General features: G+C 36.6%; 1 protein-coding gene across 2 annotated transcripts in view; it reads right to left on the reverse strand.

Annotated features, from left to right (window-relative positions):
* Positions 1 to 21,736, reverse strand: part of COL11A1 (collagen type XI alpha 1 chain) — a 131,698-nt gene that overhangs the window by 53,871 nt on the left and 56,091 nt on the right. For both annotated transcript variants that reach the window (XM_088524355.1, XM_088524354.1), the window contains 18 exons: positions 20,386 to 20,439; positions 18,895 to 18,948; positions 18,727 to 18,780; positions 18,081 to 18,134; positions 15,326 to 15,379; positions 15,161 to 15,205; positions 13,748 to 13,801; positions 13,606 to 13,650; positions 13,114 to 13,167; positions 12,602 to 12,646; positions 10,147 to 10,200; positions 8,139 to 8,183; positions 7,380 to 7,433; positions 7,250 to 7,294; positions 4,929 to 4,982; positions 4,015 to 4,122; positions 2,615 to 2,668; positions 49 to 102 (listed from right to left, as the gene is read on the reverse strand). In XM_088524355.1, the coding sequence (XP_088380481.1) occupies positions 49 to 102; positions 2,615 to 2,668; positions 4,015 to 4,122; positions 4,929 to 4,982; positions 7,250 to 7,294; positions 7,380 to 7,433; positions 8,139 to 8,183; positions 10,147 to 10,200; positions 12,602 to 12,646; positions 13,114 to 13,167; positions 13,606 to 13,650; positions 13,748 to 13,801; positions 15,161 to 15,205; positions 15,326 to 15,379; positions 18,081 to 18,134; positions 18,727 to 18,780; positions 18,895 to 18,948; positions 20,386 to 20,439 (981 nt within the window). The remainder of the gene's footprint in view (positions 1 to 48; positions 103 to 2,614; positions 2,669 to 4,014; positions 4,123 to 4,928; positions 4,983 to 7,249; positions 7,295 to 7,379; positions 7,434 to 8,138; positions 8,184 to 10,146; positions 10,201 to 12,601; positions 12,647 to 13,113; positions 13,168 to 13,605; positions 13,651 to 13,747; positions 13,802 to 15,160; positions 15,206 to 15,325; positions 15,380 to 18,080; positions 18,135 to 18,726; positions 18,781 to 18,894; positions 18,949 to 20,385; positions 20,440 to 21,736) is intronic.

The following is a 21,736-nucleotide window of genomic DNA, read 5'->3' on the forward strand; positions in this document are numbered from 1 at the left end:
GAGTTCCACACAGTTAATTAAGCATCATGCAAACATGAATTATCATACCCTTGCACCTTTCTCTCCATTGGCACCTGGAAATCCTGGGAAACCAGTTGAGCCCTACATAGAAAAAAGGATGCGAATATCAGAAAATATCAGTAACAAAATTGTAGTATAGTCAACACTGGAGGTGTGCTTCACATGTAAATTCAAAGTGATGTATACTGTACATCACATCTAATTTATGTGACAACTCTGATGAATATCTGTAAAATAACTTACCACAGTGCCTCAAGTCCTGAGTGCAATACAAAAAAAATCAACATATAAAATAGACATTATTTATCATCTTCTTCGATAAAAAAGTATTTACTAACTATGCAACTTTTTAAAAAACAGTAGGAGAGACATCATTAACAGCACAACAAATAACTGTAATTATATCCAGCAAATAGGAACAAACATGGGTCTACTGACTAGCTCACAGCGTATCAAGTCTTTTAATAAATAATTCTCTTCAAAGTAACTGTAAAGTATTGTCATATCAGAAGAGTGGGCCTGCTGTGGTCCCACTTCATGTGCTTTATTCTCTGTAATATGCTGACATGCTGTTTTCTAGTGACCAGAATTTATGGGGAGATTATCTACTTTGATTCTCTACATAAAAACTGTTTACAGGAACTGTTCCTGCTTCTCTTTTTCTCCCTCTTCCTTTTGCTTGATCCTCACTCTACTCTGAACACTACTATTTTCTTTTTTACTTCTGGTGTACGGATCCAGACGTAGAGCAGACTTGTAAGCTGCCAATATGTTACTTTGTCCCAAGGGATGTGGGTGCCAGACTTGGTAAAAATACGTTTTTAAATTACTGGAGATTAAAAATCAAAACATTGTTTGATTTGATCAGCTAGTAAAAGAACTGGCCATTCTGCACAGACTGCCTGATGTGATAAAGCATCTGTAGCTCTAGGTCTTGCTATTAAGTCACTAAAATACTAATAACCAATTTCTATAGTGCATCTACAGTGCAAGGAACAGAAACTTTACTTTAAGGATAGAACTTCGTGTTACCTTCACTGAAACTTCAATCACTATCTTTTCCTTGTTTACTTTTCATCTTTTTATTACTTATATTTCCCTTTAAATATCTTGCTTAGCACAAGCCATTCCAATTACCAATTAGTTGGCCTGACCTGGGGACGGTACAACTTAATTGACGAGGACTCTAATGAAAACTTAACTGACATTCATTGGTGACAGAAAAAGTATGAGGGTTTTTTTTTGTGTGTGTGTTTGTTTTCAATTCTTCAACAGTTATACCTTAAAAATCTTAATAAAATCTGCGCAAATCTGTTCTGTGCAGCCCCAGCAAACTCTTTGCAGAGGTGCGGGTGGGGACTCAATCAGGTGTCATCCTGAACCTTCTCAACAATTCTTAGACAGAACTTCTCACTTCCTTTACACAGCTAAACAGCTAGTATATTTTCTGATGTTTTCCTTTTCTCACTCTCTTGTGTTATTTGTGGATAAATTTCAGTAAAAAGCCTTTTTAAGGATTTGACGTACTATAGCTTCCGCTACTCTTTCTTGGAAGATAGAGTGACAGATGAGAAAAGCAAGAAATGAATTCAGTTTAAGAACTGTTTTCATTTTTAATTTGATGAACATTTAATGTAATGGAATTCTTGATCATTTGTTTGCTAAATAATCAGTCAATCTTTATTTGAACTGTTACCTCATTTTTTTCCTTAGAACTGAATAATGGAAAACCTCTTTGATCTCAGACTTCTCAAAAGAGATCTGAGATGAGAGGAGACAAAAAGAGAAATGTCTCATTTGGGTTACAAGGCAAAAGCAAAAGTTGCTCCTCGAGGTGAATATTCTTCACAAATCTTTTCCGTCTTTCAGATTATTTTTGCCTTACTTAGCTAGGCAGGAAGTTGTATTTCTGCCAAAAATTCAAGTTTGAAAGTGAAAATAGATTCCAAAATTTAGCAAACTTTAGGATTTCACTGCAAGGTCATTTTTCAGTGGGATAGGAGATTCTTATTTGCCATGTTTTCTTAGATGACTCACCTTTGAGACAGTCTAAAGATCCAAAGTTTCCCTAATGGCCTCATCTAAACGGGGAAATATCTGAGGAATGGTCATATTTTTGACTTTTTCTTTCCTATAAGTCTTAGGGATTTCTTTGAAAAGGAATGCATGACAAAAACTGTAAATGAAAATATGCTACAAATAAATGACAGGTGTTTCTGCAGCTAGTGGGAGAGGCATTATTCCTTTTGCCTCATTACTACTTGAAAAAATCATCCCTATCAGCATCCATTCTGTGGTTAATATAGTGCTCATTCTCTTCCACACGTAGCAGCAGCTCCTTTTCCAACATCACGTAATGCTGCCTGCCCGATGCTGGCTAAGAAACACAACTCACAGCAAAGGTTTGGAGGCAGCGTAGTTAGGAAAAGGGGACCTAATATTTTTAAAGATTTTACTTCAGAACATGATTGACAAAAAAGGAAATGTCAAGAATGGCCCATAGCTTAATCCTCTGATCCTCCAGACACACAAATAAAAGAATACCTGCCTCTGTGATTATTTTATATAGTATCACAAAAACAAGATCATTTACCTTTGGACCTTGTCTTCCTGGATATCCTGGCAATCCTGGTACACCAAGCTTTCCCTGTAATTAAATGACAATTTAAAATTCTATTTTATCATATTCCTTAGTTGTTCAGCAAAATTCTACAGAAAAATATTTTTCCACAATTTAGAATATTTTATGAAAAGCAATATTTAATGAAATCTATTTCTTTATTTAGCTATCAAAAAGAATAGAATTAGCCAACTTATTTCTCGAAATCTTAAAAAGAACTATCCAATGAATGAGTTCAAAGCCAAAATCTCTGCCTTTTTTGCATAAAGTACTGTGTATTGCTTTAGGGAAGTGGTCACTAAACTGTTTATATCCTCTACTGTATCAGGATGTTACAGCGCTTTAGTGAGAAACAATTCTTTTAACTTCACACTGCACAATGGCTGCTTTGCTTTTCATAGATCATGAATAAGCATTTGAAATAGCAGTTTTATCTTGAAGATTCCTGAACTGTTTGAAAATACAGTAAATCATAGTCTGCCGACTGTTTGATATGCGTAGATTTATCCACAGCACGGCTGCCCTGGTATGTTCAGAGGAGAAAAGAAGATGAACAGCTCAATCAACACTGACATTGTCCATTCCTAGAAATGAAATAATGCGCCTATTCTCTTCAAGACATAAGCAGCATTAAAAAGCATACCTACTCAAAACTTTAGATAGAAATATTTTAACCTCATGGACTCGTTTTTTTGAAAATACAATATAGATACATCTGAATCTTCATTTTTGTTTTACATTATCATTTTTTTCAAAGCTAATCAAAATGTCGCAGCTGAAATGAACTTTCTTTTCTCATGCTATGACACAGTGGCAGTCTTTTCCCCCCCAGTATTATCTCAGGTCATCTCAAGGGTTTTTTGTTGAAATGAGGATTCTACCGAGATCTCTGCTTGTTTTCTTCTTTATTTTGTACCCCATGATTTTAATCAATCCTCCCTTTTAACAGCCACTTTCATTTTTGCAAATCCCACTTTGGATTTTTATTCAGGATTTTATTTTTTCTATTCTAAGCTATCTTTATGTCACAATTTGCCACAATATATCTTTTAACTCACCTTCCAGCAGTATTTTATCCTTCTTAGTGCCCAATTATTTGCTTTGTGGCATATTTTCTTTGCTGGTGCGCAATTTGGGATAGGGATTTAGAAACTTTACAGTGCTGAATGACTTTCTGTATGCTTAAAAAGTAATCATTGCCAATTTCTATTTAAATGTGAACTCGAGTGGTTTGCTTTAGTAGTGTCTCATAAAAAACAGTGTTAGGCACCTAAAGGGCCATCTTCAAGATCTGTAGGCTTGTTTGTTGAGAAGTGAAGAAGAGTGTGAGCTCCATCTATATGGTGCATTCATGTTGGTCTCTGGCTACTGACCTTTTCCCCAGCTGGACCAGCAGCACCCGGGTCCCCGGATGGACCTGCTCGACCTTTCGGGCCTTCTGGGCCATCTTCACCCCGTGGACCTGGCTGGCCAACTTCTCCCTGAGAAACAATATCATGTAAACACGGAACAATCGACTCTGTGCACCTAATAGTGAGTCAACATACAACTGAAAGTGAGTTTACAGCAGAAATAAATGAAAAGTAAGTTTATAGGAGAAATAAATGAAGATAGGGAAAATACTACAGCTTAAACAATGCAAATTAGGCCACAAAAGGTGTTTTTTTTTTTCTTTCCCCCTCCAGGTTCTAGAGCCCATTTTCTTTTCCTAAGAGGACTGGGTTTGGAAGCTATCCTTATTTTTTTTTCCCCTGTAAAGGCATTCTGAAGGTCCATATAAGAAAAGTATGTGAATCCCATATTGCAGTTACATCTATAGAGAGGTAATCAATGTAGGCCAACAGCGTCTTGTGAGAAGCTATCTAAAACCTGCACACTATTCTGTAAAGAAGTCATCAATCTTTTTTTGGGCTAAATAAAAGACTTTTTGGCAGAAAGTTGCAAGATCATAATGTTGGAATGGAAACCACCTTTATTCCGGTTAAATTATTTTTCCTCAGGCTAATACTGGACATCTTGGAATCTTGATAAAGACACTCTCTAGAAAAAAAAAAGCTTACTGAGCAGGAAATCCAAGACTGGCATCATCTTTCTTTTTATAACAGGGGATTTCTGATTTACAAGATCTATCTCACTGTCCGAAATCTGTGCATACTCAAAAAACAAAAATATTTACAGCTACTCACTGTTATTTTGAGTTTATATTTATTCATTTGCTGAAATGATGCTTTCAAGATAAGGACATTTATTCTTTTTGAGAATATATTGACTGCCAATAAATGCTTACCCGGTCACCTTTAAGGCCCATGTCGCCTTTAAATCCTGGGAAACCATCTTCACCCTAAAGAAGGCAGAAATGCATATATCAAGACTTTTAGAATAGGATAATTTCTTTTTCTGTGGACAGAATTAAAAATACTAGATAACTTTAGTGCTATCAACAGCAATAATTCATCCACTATAGATTAAAATAATTTGCACAGTTAAAGTGAGAACTTGATACATCAGAGTAATTTAATAGAGCTATTACTATGTTAAAGAAAGCATATCAGTGTACTTTATAAAACGATTGCTTAGCTGGAAAGTTCCTAATAAAAGCTGTTTAATGCTGTTTAAAATCTGTTTAGAGAGAGACAAGATGATTTTAAAGTTTTATTAGGAAACCCTTTATAAGGTCCTGAATATTTTTTTTTGTCATCTCCCATTTCAATAAGGCCATCAATACAATTAATTTACAAATTTGTGGCAAATAATTCATTTTTTTATTTTCAATGACAACTTTTCTTTTACTGAACTCTTCCTTTAGACTAGCATCTTAATAATATCATGAAAGGAATCAAAGAATCGTCTGGTACTGTCAGTTTTATCTTAATAAAAGAAATATTAATGTGACAAAACAGATGCACACTTTTGTGATTCATAGCGAGAAGTAGCTGTTTACTGCCTAACAAGTACTTGCAGTTAATTTAGTCTGCACTTTTCAGTAGGTCTCTATTTTGAAGCAGGAACAGACAGTGCTTGTTCAAGCTGTATATACTCCTAGGTAAGTTTATTCACTGATACAAACAGAAATCTCCGGAGGCAACAGTTTGTTCCAGATATTGGCTCTTGCTTCACCTTCTGCTTCCTCAGTCTCACTTACCATGCAATTATAGCTCTGATGTCCAGATCAGAGAAGGTTATGGATGCTACACTTCTACCTAGTGCCAGCAAAGCGCTCCTTGTGATGAATGAGTAGGTAATGAAGTGTTTTACTGGGATTCTGTTAGTTTCTTATGCATTGAAGTAATATTGAGGATGTAAAACCTAAAAACCCCCAAGCCTTCACATGCAGGCTCCCCAAGTTTTACAGATGGTAGAAATAACGTTAAGGGCATCTTACATTGCATCAATTAAAATTCCAGGGTGACATTCTTAAAATTTAAAGAGCGATGAAAAAGTAGAGGGAAGAACACATGAAAAAGCTTTAGTTGTAAAAGTTGTTCAGTTGCATCCACAGATCATAACAATTATATGAGAACACCTGCAGCATATCAGCAAGGACTGAACACGTGCCAGCCACTGACCTAACAGCTGCCAAACTGAAAATCTTTTCACCTTTCCCAGAGAGGTTACAGCTACTGAGATCTACAAACAGTTAGTTTTATTCCATGCTGGAAGAAAGCTGAATGCTCTATTTCCTCTTCTGCTGTCAACAAAAAGTAAAATATCTGAAGAATCCCTGGAACCATTTCAGATATACAAAGATTTTCTTGAGTGCTGAGTTTGTTTATTTTTGGCTTCTTACAATGCCTTCGCCAGCAAAATAGTATCTGAATGATTTTCATAAAAAGACCTCTGTGTAACAGACCTTCAAAGCTTTGGGAGAGCAATAAGGCTGAATTTTCCTGTGTGATCAGATGGTGCAAGTAAGGGTGTCTAAAGCGGCTCAGTCTGGGAGCTGAAGAAAGGGGGAATTCAGGCCAACACTGGCTGCTCTTTGGAGACCATTGCAGACCATTAGAAGCCAGCACAGATTGCAGCAGGTGGTGTCTGCTCTGCCAGGAGGTTTTGCCCTACGTAGAGGAGTAATAGCCTCCGGGGAAAGTAAAAACTTTTTTTTTTTTTTTTTAATATACACACATCTGACTGGGGCTGTGCATCAATTAGGCAAAGAAAGATCTAGCTCACAAACACCTGGAACTTTAAAAGTTATTGGAAGTTTTAGGTACATAAAATCTATCCTATAGCACTATCAAAATTATAATAAAAAATCACTCTTGCTACCACAAATCTCTCTGGAGCAACCAGCTCCCTCAGCATCCAGTAAAATATCAATTAACAGGAAAGGGGATGTCTAATTCTCCAGTCCAAAAGACTTCAGGGAACAGTTATTTACACCTGTCCTGAAAGGAATCCAAAGGCAATCTGATAAATGAATATTTTACAAATAATACAAGTGGATGTATCAGTGTTAATAATCCAGGAGACAATTGATTTGTTCTTAGGGTTAAGGCAACCCCAGCACTAGGGGAGAAAATATACTGCAATGAAGAACACAGAAGAGGTGACACTAGATAAGGAATGCAGAAAAACAGAAAGGAAGTAAATGCAGTCGCATAGGTTTACCTTTTCACCTTTGGAGCCTTTGAGGCCACGGACACCATCAGCTCCCTAAAGGAAAGCATAAAAAGAATTATCCACTGTACAGAATAAGAAAGAGGGGGCTAGGGGAAAGAATCCAATGAGTAAATCTTACCTTTACACCACGAGGACCTGGATAGCCAATTGGACCCTGAGGACCTGGAGGCCCCTAAAATATATTGGATTAAAGAATCTCTGTTTGTATAGAAGTTGTTTAACAAGCAGTTCTCTTCTGAGACTATTCCTTGCACTTTCACTATGCAGCAGTCTTGTGTAAGACATCAAAATAACAGTAGGTTGATAGACTTTTCAGGCTGTCTACCACTAAGCAAATCTCCAAAGTCACAAAACATCCTTCAACTTCGCCCTGAGCTATTTACAGGTTTACAAACTTGTTCGTATTTTGGGGAAACAGCTATTCACAATCCAAATAACATAAAACAATAGTCATTTGGAAATGTAAAATGAATTCGGTACCCATTTCGGTGCTGTCTTTCCTGGAGAAAAATTGTATGCTTATTACAAGGATGGCACAAGTTAAAAGCAAACATCAAGATAATGCTAATAATAAAATCACTGCCTTTTAAAGAAGTGTGATTTCAAAAGTGAAATTAAAAGGCTCATGTTGCTTCATCAATAAACACTGGTATCTGGATGCTATGATTTATCATTTGCTGATGATTTTGAAGATGTTTAATTTCTATACAATGTTGTGGGTTTTTTTAGGGCTTTTTGTTTGTTTGTTTTTTCCCCTATAGCAGGTTTCCTATTATCTTTCTAAATAATCCTCTACGAACAAAGGCATCACAGAACTGAAAAACTTTTAAGTTTCCTTAAAAGTTATGTAAGTATACAAACAGATTTTGAAACTCACCAATGCACCTTTCTCTCCAGACTGACCTTCTTTGCCTGGATGACCCTGATTCAAAAGAAATGTATTTTGTTTGGAAAATATTCACTTGGGAAAATGATATTTCATTATAAAAATACAGTTATTTCAAAACTTGAATTTCACAACATCAAACATCCCTTTTTCTGTATAACAGTAAAAACTTTTTTTTTTTGAGAAAGATTTTCCTTTCACTACTGATTTATAAGTCTGTAATCCTTTTTCTACTTATGTTGATCAGTCTTATTATAGGAGTATAGTAAATCTCTAGTTTTGCCAATCATGTGGTCCCACATAATTTAATGCAGGCATAGTAGCATACTAACATAGTAGCCAGTTACTAAAAATATTCCCACTTTGGTGTCACTGACATACTAAAATGTTTTCAGTTTGTGATTTTGAAGTGCACATATGTCAGTGCTTTAATTCTAATCTCCTAGAATATGCTTTTTTTGCACATGAGATTTAAAATCCCTACCCAGTATTAGAGATCTCTATAATATTAAATGACTCAAAAAATACAGCAGTTAAAGAGCACATCTGTGTTCCTTAGAGCACCATTAATTTTAGTATAATAAATCACTTTTAACAGTGTCTCTCGTTCAAAGAGACATTTCCTCACATAGCAGTGAAATGAAATAGCATAGGAGGACTTTTTTCTATCTCCTGAAAAAAATGTCCATGAGCTTTTACATGATCTTAATATGGATATTACAGGACCAGACAAATCTCACTGAAAGGAGGTAGATATTGCTCATTGCTGTCCATCACCACTGTAAATCTATAGTTTTAAGTAGGTCATATCAATTCAAACAGTTGAACCTGTCCCCCTTCCTCTAAACAAACCTACTTATGCATTAAGGAGATAATATGGAGTAGGGTCTTACAGCATTTTTCTCTCTTTAAGGTTTAATAACACATGCAGATTTGTAAAAAAAACGTTGATACTTGGAAATTAACAATTCTCAGCATGCAGAGAGAGAGAAGGTTGGACAAGGATTCAAGACTACTTAATATAGGCTACCATATGTTTTCAGCTAGACTGTCGCATGTGTTTCTAAATAGAGAGATTGTGACAGCCCTGGGTAAAATTCTGTATTTGTAATATACTTGTCCATGCAACAACTGCCCTGTTGTAAGTCTTGTAGCTCTTATCCTAGCAGAACTTCTGCAGAAGTGCTTCTGTTGGTATAAAAAACACAGATTTAATCTGTAGAAGAAAAATTTTAAGAGAAAATGGCATGGGAAGGACAGATGGTCTGAGAAGACACACTCACTGTCTGATGGTTCTTAGTGGTATAAAAACATGATGATTTTAATGCAAGGAAACTTTTGTGCATGCATGTCACTAAAAGCACTGACTCCCTCTGCAAGTTTAATGTCTGAACAGCAAGCAATGCTGCTCAGGTGGCTGTATCCTCTGTTCACGGGAGCAAGAGTAGCCTCAATCTCCTCCGCATTTGAAGGATTATAAATTTTGGCTTAGGTCTGTCTTAGAGCAAACAGGGAAGCATGTGATATTCTGCTTCGGCCAGGAAGCACAGAAAGAACTAGACTATCCTGTGGTGACCACAGACAGCTTTCTTTTTTTCTCTCCTCCTGTCTTACAGATGATTTTCTCTTCCACAGTGATATAGCAGGACTACGATGAAACAGTATCTCACTCTCTGTATGTCAATCAGGTTATTTGCTAATCATTGCAGATGTTTCTTAGGCATTTTATTATCTTGAACAACCTTTCTAAAAGCCCAAAGCCATTCTTAGCAGCTGCTTCAAAGCCATCACTCTCAAAGCCATTCTTAGCAGCTGCTTCAAAGCCATCGCTCTCGAAATTTTAATAGCCTAAACGATACAGAAGGTTTACATGGATTTAATGATGCTCTTCCAAACTAGGACTACTGATGCTTTTACTCTCTGCTTTCTCTTTATAGCATATATGTGTTACTTGGTAAGAATATTTAACATTCAATGGACAAAGTATTGCGTTACTTACAGGAGGCCCATCAGAACCAGAAAGGCCAGGAAGACCAGGCTTGCCTTGAGGACCCTGAGTACAATAACAGAGACACATTTTAAAAATGGTATCAGACAAAGAGACTTCAGTGAAGATTGTCTGTGCATTAGGAATAAAAAGAAAACAACAATACAGTAACTCAGGGGGGTGGAAGGAGGGCAAAGGAGATTTTCCAAAAGTTTAGATCCCATCTTAGAGTCATCAGTTCTCAGTTCATCAACTTTAATATATATCATCAATATATATAATATATACCAAACAGGTTACTTTGAAAGCTCACCTTTACAGTTAAGAAAAATGCTCATATCCAGTGAAGTGTCAAATATGATATCTTAATGTCTTCTTAATTTAGAGCCCAAAACAAAATGATATACTGAGAAATGCTATTAAAATCAAAAGCCTCTAAACAGCTGCCTGCAAAATCCCAGAAGATCCAAAGAAACTGAGTTAATTTACACAGCTGAGTCTTGAATGTCACTTTCCAATTAGCCACCTAGGCATATTCTGAATCCAGTATATTGAAGGTATTATGGCTGCTATTTTTTTTTCATGCTTGAAACACATTTTTTGAACAGACTCTAAGTGCAGACCTTTTATGAGTAGAGTCTGAAGTATGAGCAAAATGGGGAGTAAGCTGTTACACAGTCTATTGCACATAATGTTGTCCTTAAAGAGAACCTGCTAGGAGTATGATGTTTCATCTTGAGCTGTAGTATCTAAAATTTTGATTTTTTCCCCCCGATATTAAATTTTTCTACATGAATGAGCTTAAATGGAGAAAATCTTTCATGTGAACAGATTTGGGAATACACACTGCATGAAGAGAATAAGACAAAAGGGCTTTCAGTATCAGGAGAAAAATATTTGTTTTTATATTTTTAATACTGTTGCTCAATTTCCTTTAGAGACATTATCCTAAGAAATTCAGAAACGATTATGGAATATCAAAGTGTATTTAAACTCAATTCTATCATTTAATAGTCTTCAAATTTTGTGTTAAATACTTACTGTTTGCGCTTATAAATACAAATTCATGTTTTGGTGTATTTGGTGTAAATAGATATATTAGCCTCACTACACTTACTGTAGCTCTGTTAATAAAAATATTTTAATCCATGTCAAGGAAGAATGTTCAAGTGAGAACAACCACAAACATTATCATGATTAAGCAGACAGGAAACCAGCAAACTAAAACCATTTTTAGTATTCTAATCTAATTTAGATCAGCTAGTGAGATGTAAAGAATGCCTGACAGAGTACCTATAAGAAATAAAGCGGGAAGAAAAAAAGGAAAGAGAAAAAGAACTCTCCTATTTTCAATGTTTTAAGAGCTAAGTATATAAAAGACAGTTATACATAAATCCTCTGATACAGACATCAGGGATAAAGCAAGAATATAACACTAAACCGAGACTATAACAAAACTAAACCAGCAAAATACTATCGTACAGTACATAAGCACAAGGCCAGTTCTTACAGTATTTAGCCGATACAAAGGACTCATATTTTTTCATGGGATGCCAAGATGAAGCTTCAGGAATTACTTGATGGACATGCACAACACAGAGTTGGGAAGAACTTGCCTACTATGCGTAAGTTAACTATTATTTAGTATTTCAGGAATTAAAAACACCATATGGCCACACGATATGAAAGACAAAAACAAAAATTAAGAGACTTACAAAACCACGTCTCCCAGAAAGGCAAAGTATGCACTTGTGAAAGGCGACATGGATATAGCCCATCTTGTTAGAATAACAATTCTTATGCATATAGGTAGGTAGAAAGCATGAAGGGGGATTTAGGAGAATTTGTACATTTTTTCCCAAAAACATATGTTAAAAATTCAAGGGGAAGGAAATAAAAGAATGATGACTACAGAGCAAAAAGGGAAGAGAGGAGTAAAATTTGTTACAAATTCAATGGTGACATTTTTGGAATTTTGGAATTTCCAACCACACGAACATGTGATTAGAATGAAAACCTAACCAACACTATAGTTATGCCAATTATACTGCACAGCTGTATCAAAATGCCATCCTTGAAATGTGAGTGGAATGAGGCTTTCAAATAACAAAGATAACAGGTAACAGAAAAATGTTATAAATAGGAAGTAATAAAATAATTTTCACAACTTGCTGAGAAATTAATTTATATACAAATTCATACACTGTTTAATATTGTGGATGGGATTCTGAAGCTAACAGTGAAATTAATCCAGATCAGAGGGAGGAAATTATACTTGTCAAAAAGTATAAATGAGAGGAAAGGCAAGCCTCCACTGATCATTCCTTTAACTGATGCTTTCAAGAAAGTCTCCTAATTCTAAGATCTTAGGGTACTACTTTCTCCAACACAGCGAAGCCCTCGAGCACATAAGCAATGTTATTGTACAGAACTGACCGTGAAATACCAAGATAATGCTGTAACTTACTTTTTCACCAGGAGGTCCAATAGGACCTTGCGGACCAGGAAGCCCCTATTGAAAAGAAACCAGTGTGAGAAACCAGGGAGAACAATATACATACATTCACCCTAGCAGAGGTCCCTCATTAATCTGTTTAAACACACTTGTAAATATAAGTGGATTTTTTTTCCCCACTTGCCAGCCAGATCAGGAGTTTTGTGCGAGGCTTTTGCACAAGCCACTATTCTGGCAGTAGGGCTGTAACAAGATCCTATTCAGAGCCCTCCTCCAGGTGTGGCCGTTCCTGCTGCATTCCAGGAACCCTGAATGAGTCATTTTTCTCCTGAATGAAAAAATCCCTCTGAAAGTTTACTTGAAAGCTGTGCTCCCACCACATAAGGCATATTTGTAGCATTATTTATAAAATCCTTCAAGCTTTATCAGGTTTGCATATGAAAAGCCTACTTCGTACTGATTTCCATTCATTAAACATTTGCTGCATGTTAGATCATATTTTTTGAGAGTTATTTTACACTTACTTGGGGGCCTGGGATTCCTTGTTGGCCAGGAGGTCCTGGTTCCCCTTGAGGACCCTACCATGCAAAGAAAACACCAAGACATTAGGTGTAGATTTCGATATTACAAATCTTCATTGTTGGAAATAAAAGAAAAACAAACTCATCTTTGTTCCCCCCTCTTTAAAGTTTGCAATCAACTTTTTCTCCAGAATGATTTTTTTTTTAATGCTAATGAGTATCATGGCCTTTTCATTAATACAGAGTCATGAATTCAGCCCACACATAAGCCCTAATCACTGGAGTCCATGGGGCTAGAGGAACTTGAAAGAAAGCATGTTTAGCCCTTTGGGCTGAAAACTAAGGAACAGAAGACTTTTTGAGATAAGATCATGAGGCATCTGAATCTTTTGATGAAGCACTTTAATTAAATGGAAGGAGTGGGATATTGGAAAGGAAAAAAGAACGCAAAAAGGATTCTTAGGATTCTCTTTTTTTAATTTCCAGCTTACTCACCATGTTTCCTTTTGGGCCTGAGGGGCCATCAACACCTGCAATGCCCTAAGACAAAGAATATAAACATAAGCAGCGTTCAGTGGTCTTTCTTTTTTCTTATATAAACTGCAGATAAAATACTTCATGTTTTATACATACGTACAGGTTGTCCAGGGGGACCAGGTGTACCTCTGGGGCCCAGTAATCCCCGTGGACCCTGGGGAGAAGAAACATTTAACACCTATAAGAATTTCTCCAAGAATAAAAGGGGGCTTGGTGCAAGGACTGGGCCAAGCAATAACACAAAGAGTAGGAGGAAGGAGAGGAGGGCAGTAAGACCTGGGAGGGGAAGAGAGATAGACAGAAAGATGGATGGAGAGATAGGAAAAAAATCACTTATTCTCAGCAGATTCTCTTGAAGTCTGCCATATGTCTGAACAGGAAGGGCAAGCTTTGTTTTAGGCAGCCATGTGGTCACTTCAGAGAAAGGTAGGAGATAACTGTTTCTGCTTGCTTGTACACAGCATTGGCACAGCATCTTTCACTGAAGCTTCAGCCACATCTTGGCTTGAAAGTCTGACCTGAATAGTAGCACACATGCACATGCCAATCTTTTCTGAATGCAAAATATTTTATCATGCTGCACGTGACTATTCTAGGGGCAACATAATACTTTTCTATGTAATAAAGATACAGTAAATATTTCTTAAATAGTCATAATTTTATTATAATAAATGCAAAGTATTATGAATGCCAAAATCAGAGTCTCTTTCCACTACAAAAAATCCACTGAAGACCTAGGGCTATACTCCTACATAACAAGAACAAGATTTGACTTCTAACATAATCCCTGACTTTACACCACCTAAGTAAATATTAATTTTCATCATTTGTGTCCTCACTTGTGATACATTTGCTAAAGCAGGCAAGATTTGCCTCCAATTTGTATATACACCAATCAGTAATAATCTGACTCTGTAGCACCTCTGCCTTTGTGAGTAGCTAGCAGTATACCAGAGATGTAGGGTAAAATTCCTCTTTCTGAGGCACGACTTCTCGCCTGCAATGCAGAATTCTGCTCTGCAGTGGCAGCACCTGCAGAATTCCTACTGACAGAAGTGGAACTTCTGTATCTGGAACAAGTATAAAAAATATGCAATGAAGCAGCGCAGTAATGGGGAAAGAGAAAAAACAAAAACAGGTCTTGTTTTCTAATAAATAAATGTTTGTGAAGCATTTTAAAAGCACTAGAGGATTGGTAATATTCCCATGTATCAAGATGAATTAACTACAGTGACTGATTTTATACCACATCAATAAGAAATATCCTTTTTGATTCTGGAAGTTGTGTTTACTTAACCAGATAGCTTAATTATCATCTTGTTGTTAGTATTCTACCCTTAACAAAATTGTTCTTTATCTGCTTTTCAGCTAGGATCAATATTCTCCATGCACATACTAATTTTTATACCTGGAATTCAAAACCGCTCAACAGAAAGGAAAACAAATCTGAAAGTGATTTTTGTTTAAAACAGGGTACAAGCTAGAAACAGAAGAGTAAAAAAGCACTGCTTACAGCTTCACCTGGGAGACCTCTTGGTCCAACTTCTCCATCTTCTCCCTGTTTTTGTAGAAAGAGAAAATAAGTTTTAGGAAAATGAAAACATGTTGTGAACATATTCTGATTATATGAGAACCTTCTGTAGATTTTCCTGTGTATGTGAAATAAACAGCAACTTACTCTTAATCCATCTTCACCAGGTAAGCCAGGAGGTCCCTGTGGGCCACGGTCTCCCTGTGGGATAAGGAAAATCATTAAAATAATATGATTGGGGGTGGAAACAATAAGGGATGGGAAAGTGAAATGAAATCAATGTGTCGGCTGCTGTCTGACGAGTCAAAATAAGTCTTGACATAACAATATGAATCTGTACAGTACTCAGCAACATCTTTAGTTGCATTTAGTAAAAAAAAAAAAAAAAAAACAACAAATGAACATTTCTGAAAGAACAAGCTATTTGTAAGATTTGATTCTAACTCTTTTGGCCTTGGAACATACAGAGACTACTATTACAAAAGGCAGTGTTAATGTGCATCTCATCAGCAACCCCCTCCCCACAACACGAAGTATCCCTGGCAGTAAAATAAGGAATATGCAAATGGTCAGGGGTTAACAAACCAGTGCTGGGCCCCGGAATATACAAAGTGAAGTGCAATCATCACCCTTCAGAACGACCTGCTCTGGCCCCAGTCCACAGAGAGTCTTGGACTTATTTGTCTGTGGGTTTGGAAGGGAGCCAGACCTCCATGCTTCCCGTGAGGCTCAGGCTTTTCAAGTCTATATATGGAGAGCCTCAGTGGATTTGGGACTGTGCTTTTTGCATTTATTTTTCTTTCTCCAATTTTAAAGAGAACTAGTGTGCTACATAGCTCTAAACCCACTGACTGACCTCCTTTTAGGCAGCGGGTTTTTAGGCTGTGACTTCCTTCTGGCATTGGACAACAACCAAGTATTCATGCTGCTTTCCTTAATTTTAGCAGTGCCTCCAAGAAGCTTGACCACTCCTGCGGATCCTAGCAGAGATGCACGGAGTCACTCGTGAGTGGCTCCCCTCTTTCAAAATCTCTTAGGAGATTTTAGGCAGCTGCTCACTTATGCCAGAGCTCTCTCTCATTAGGGATGTCGGGAACTCATTTTGCTGCCTTTCTGTCCTCTGTGAGCTGAGGTCACCATGAGAGAGGAAAAATTTCTAGGTATTGCACTTTTCAAGTCCCAGTATTAATTACTGCAAAAGTCTTCATAGTTTGCTAAGCTTTCAAACTAAGCAACATGATCTGATGCTACAGCATGTGGCCTTCTACATGGAGAAAGATATTCCTGACAGATGAGACATGGCACAAATGATTTGTATTCTGGCTTTCGACTAATATCCTGGTGAAAATCACAGTATAGCCCTAATCTGCCAAATGTTGAAAGGCTTCATCCCCTAACTGGCTACTGTATGTCCTAAAATTCTACTTTAGATTTATAGATTTTGAACATCAATTTCATCAGAGGCAAAATGTAACTACAATTAAAAATAAAGTTTCTTTTGTTTTCCTTCCTGTGTTTTTATTGCAAGTCATAGAGCACTAAGTATTTGCATTATATGCTGTTGGTAGATTACGAATCTGAAGAGTCACAGCTCTGCCTTTGAACCGAGCTGTTTCCACATAGATCACATATTGCACGTTCGCCAAAGACTCCCACTGGAGCACAGGAGTGCACTGATTCTTAAACAGTGTGATGGAAAAGCTGATGAGAGGAAGCCATTATTTTTCATTATTATTTTGTAGTTTCCAACCGAAACGTATTCTTCTGATTTAGGTTTTTTGTTTGTTAGCTTGTTTTTGGATTAGTTTAGAAAATGCAATACCCAATGTAATATTCACAAGAAAACAAAATAAAGCAATTAATTATGTCATGGAAGGTTCCACAGAGTGACAATTCAGCTACCCCGGGTTAGAAAGCAGAAATATATCCCCGGGCTCTGAACCAATTTCTGCTCGGCTTTCAAAGAAAGAGATAAGCGGTGACAAGAGCTTAATGTTTAGCACCCTCTGCTGGTCAGCAGCCCATCAAGCCAGATTTCAATTCTGCAAAAAGTCGATTGCTTTACATTCTCTGAGGAAAAGGGAAGGATGAAAGAGGATCAAGAGGTTTGTGAATGCCACCAGAAGTTATTTTTCCATTGCAAGCAAAACCCAAGAGACTAGCCACAGCTGTTATTACACAGAACTACATTGCTGGCCAGTAGCTAAAACTGGTGAGATTTCCTGGGAGGTGCAGCAGCTAATGCTAAGCTGTTGAAGCTCACTCTTCCTTCCATCAGCATCCTCCTGTACTCACCAAACTCTACCACAGATGGCACTGGCTGTGCTGACATTTCCATTCACCGTTTCTTTTATGGTGCATTGCACTTACCAGAACAACAGTTAAGGATTTACATTCAGTACGTGCAAGTAATTTTAATTTATTTCAAGTTTTCTTAACTGACCTGGCTCTAATCTGTCCCTAACTAAAAGTCATTGTAATGAGCCACACTAAACAATTCACTTGACTTTCCATAAATACACAATGCATTCTCTGCGCAAGCTGACATGCTTTTGATATAGAAACTTTAAGCTAATTTACTCAATTGCTGTTTCCTTTATTAGTTATGCCTGCTGGATTTAATCAAGAGAAACTAGAGTATGTCAAGATGTGAATTCTGCATATGCATTTAAATCAGTAGTACAAAAGTGAATTGTTTTCTATTGATGGGTATTACTAAAATGTTTTATGAAGCATACATCACTTGACAATATGGATATTATTCTGTAGTGTGAAATGCTGACATTTTCTCTGGACTTCCTCCATAGTCCTTAGTGTTATTTTATCTTTTTTGTATACTAACTGTATGCTATTTATATGACAGTATACGTATGTTGTATAAAAACATCCAAGTTTATCTTACCCTGTTACCTTTGTCACCAGGGAGGCCAGGAAGACCATCGAATCCTCTGTCACCCTAGAAAAGAAATATCATGGCTTTGGTATATTTTGTATTACTTTGACTGCATTGTGCCTTCTCCCTAGAAGCTACTTTCTACCCGTGGTTATATGTACACTTTTCTCACTGTATGAAACACATCTAGATCAAATAGATCAAACTTGAAGAATTTACTTTTATGTATCAGAGCAAGAGAAGATACCACACATCACCTTTTACACTAAACTATAATTATACGATTTATAAAAAGAAAATTACACTTGGATAAAAGCTCTAAGTGTAGCTCTAGATGGTTCTAGCTGCACTTTGCAGTTGCAAAACGGACTTCACTGTTGGTACCACTCTAAAAGCTGTTTCAGAGGGTTGGGAATCATGCCCAAAGAATCAAGTTATTTCAGGGTCAGACTACTAGTCATTACCATTAATTAGCATATTGTAAATAGATGATTCATTCTCAGCTCTTGCATCTGACCTAGCTATCTGAAACCTCAGTATTTCCACGTGGGAGTAGGGCTTGAGGTTGGCGTGGCAGAAGTGGTGGTGCCTATTTAAAAATCTGTCTAGCCCACTCCAAGACTGAAATAAAACCTGAGGTCTCATTATTATTTACCTTTGCACCAGGTTCTCCTGGCATTCCTCTGGCACCATCAGCACCAGGGCGTCCCTGCAAAAACCCAAAAGGCCAAGCATTTGAAAATGCAGTGGAATGAGTTAATATTCAAATATATTTAAATAGCAAATATTTACCCAGTGCAGGCTTGATCCATTTGCTACCTACCCTTTTGCCAGCTTTCCCACTTGGACCAGGGGAACCTTGAATACCACGAGGACCCTGAATTTAAACAGTATAATTCTTAGAATCACATTAATGGCAGAAAAGGCTAATTAAACATCTCACCTTAAGGACACTATATAATTTCTTTATTTATTGCATAGAGTTCTACTTTTTCTCCAGGAGATAGATTCTGGACACGTAATTCCCATTAGTTTTAATAGAACTTGACCACTGAAACTGGCCTTAACGCTGCCAATTCTAAAATCAATTTCAATGAGCATGGCATAATTGGTCTTTTTATATATTGAGAAAAGCAAAACAAAGCAAACAAAAAAAAAACAAAAACAAGCTTGCTGCATTCTTTTGATAACTTTGAAGATTTTATTCTTGCAGTTTGAAAATCCTTGATCCACTCATGCTAAAATTAATTTTACCACAGAATAATTATTTGATGAAACCTGAAGAGTGCTTATTTCAGATTCCTAACTGACAAATGAGCATGACTTGTGCTAGTAAAAAACTCATCTGGTATCTTAGCTATACTCAACAGCTTAGCCAGAAGGACACCAAACTTCAGCCTGAAAGCCTAATTCCACTTTTAATGCAATTTCAGATAATGTCACTGCAGACAGGGTAGAAGTGTGTTTCTCACACCCTATTCAAAAGCATCTTCTTCAGGGGGATGTAGCAGAGGGCTAACATGCAATGTTGGATGGTAGGAACAGAAACAATCCTAAGGAAGTAGGTAGGCAAGTGGGAAGATTGACAGCTGTTCACAGGGCTTTTAAAATTGTTTTCCTTTACTTTTATGCTAATATTCATTTGAACATTTAAGATAGGTACTTAACATATTAAATCTACAATTTCACTTGGAATCTGGCATTGTTCCCAATGCCATAGACTTCTATTATGCTGTAAGAAACCCATATTACTTTTAGCTTTCAGCGAAAGATATCAATGCTTTTCAGTGTTTTTTTTTTTTTTTTTTTTTTTTTTTTTTTTTTTTGAGATCACTGCACAAGAACTGATATAATTGCAAGCTGAGAGGAAATGCATTTTCTGATTCCTAAAGTCTACTTCTTACCATGTCAAGTCTTTTCTAAAAATTTCCTGATTTATTACCAACTAAATTCAATCTCTTTCACCTTATGAGATCTGATAAGATCAGAGCCCAAGGTCATATGACTGCAGATTGACTTATGGCAGTTATAAGCCTGTATGATTTTGAACGGAGAAAAGAACCTGAGTGACAATACTAAAACAGGTTTTCAAGTGATGACACTTCACATGCAATAAACGCTCATTGTTAGGCAGATTGCTACTCTCTCATTTCAAAATAAACAGTCCAGCTATGTGTAAAAGCTATTTTTCCCCAGCTACATGTAGGAAACATATAATTGACTGATTTCTCCTAAGTGATATGAACACATTTTCTTATACTGAAAAGCATTTAAAGGCTCACAAGGTCAAACATAACACACAATATTATTGTACCTGAGGACCTGGCTCACCACTTTCACCTTTAGCACCCGCTGCTCCAGGTCCACCCTTGATGAAAAAAGAGAAACCTTCTGTTAGGTTAAAAATACAGCACAGCTTTAATTTAGTAAGTATTTGCTATTTCTACACATTCTATATAGAGGAAAAATTTGCAAAAAAAGGGGGGGGGAAAGAAAAACATGCAATCTCATGTTTCTCAGATGGTGTGAGATCATCATTTGATATTTCAGATATATCATTATCTACAATCTAAGCCTGAGCCAGAAAAACCTTTCTATTGCCAAAGTAAAATTTGCATAGATTTAAATGGGATCAGATATAACCCTTTGTTCTATATTAACATTTGACAGCTAAATATCAGCATAGGAAGAACATAAATCTTACAAGCAGAAATACACCTGCTGCATGGAAGTCAACAGAAATTAAACTCGTCTCTTCTCACCTTTATTCATTTCTGTGTCAGACTGAAAACAGCTTAGAGCTCCAAACAAAAAACACTCCAGTCAATGAAAAAATACCCTATTTAAGCTTGCTGTCACCCAGTGCTGTGAGCAAGATCTTTTCTATTTAGCCCTCACCCAGTCCAAAATCTAAACAACTGATTTTCTTTACCATCATTAAACGATGATACCAATTTTCAGAGCAAGTTTTAACCACAAGCAGCCCCAAAAGAGATCTTAAGGCAGAGTAAGAAAACGCACATGGAATCTGAAGCACAATTAGTCAAAGATTATTCTGTTTTCTTAAAAGTCTCACAAGTGTAATAAAAGTTTCAAAATCCCAACAGGCTGACAAAGAATACAAGTCTCAGGTATGGAAGATACTGTTTTACTATTACAGACACGATATTTCTGACCTCTGAAATATTTGATCACCAAATGTACACATTTAATCCAAAATTGATTTTGCAGAGCTTGGAGGCCTGTCTCTCATGGGGTCATCTCATGGCTTGTTTTAACGCCTAGTGCAGCATTTCAGAGTAGAAACAGTTCCACAGATTTTGCACGTACTGAACCAAGTCCTAAGCAAACTGAAAACCAGATCCTGAATTGATATTCAGAGAACAGTGAATTTGGTGGGTGGGGAGAGCCTGCGGTTTTCCCTAGTATAATTCATTACCTTTAATAACTGTACACAGAACTGTTCCTCACACATTTTATGTTGATAAAGACTCAGTTGAAGCTAGACTGAAGCTAAAATACTATTGTATTGAAGACTTTCTTTTATATAAATGTTATATGTTTCTTATTGTGTCTTACTGGCTATAAATTAATTTATCAAAATACAGTTCACAGTAAGGTCAAAATTCCCAGCTATTCCATTCTTGGAAGGAGCTGGGCACACA

Source organism: Tinamus guttatus, unplaced genomic scaffold, assembly GCF_059628265.1.
Source record: "Tinamus guttatus ecotype Peru unplaced genomic scaffold, ASM5962826v1 Tinamus_guttatus_pri_ptg000211l, whole genome shotgun sequence".
NCBI classification, from domain to species: Eukaryota; Metazoa; Chordata; class Aves; order Tinamiformes; family Tinamidae; genus Tinamus; species Tinamus guttatus.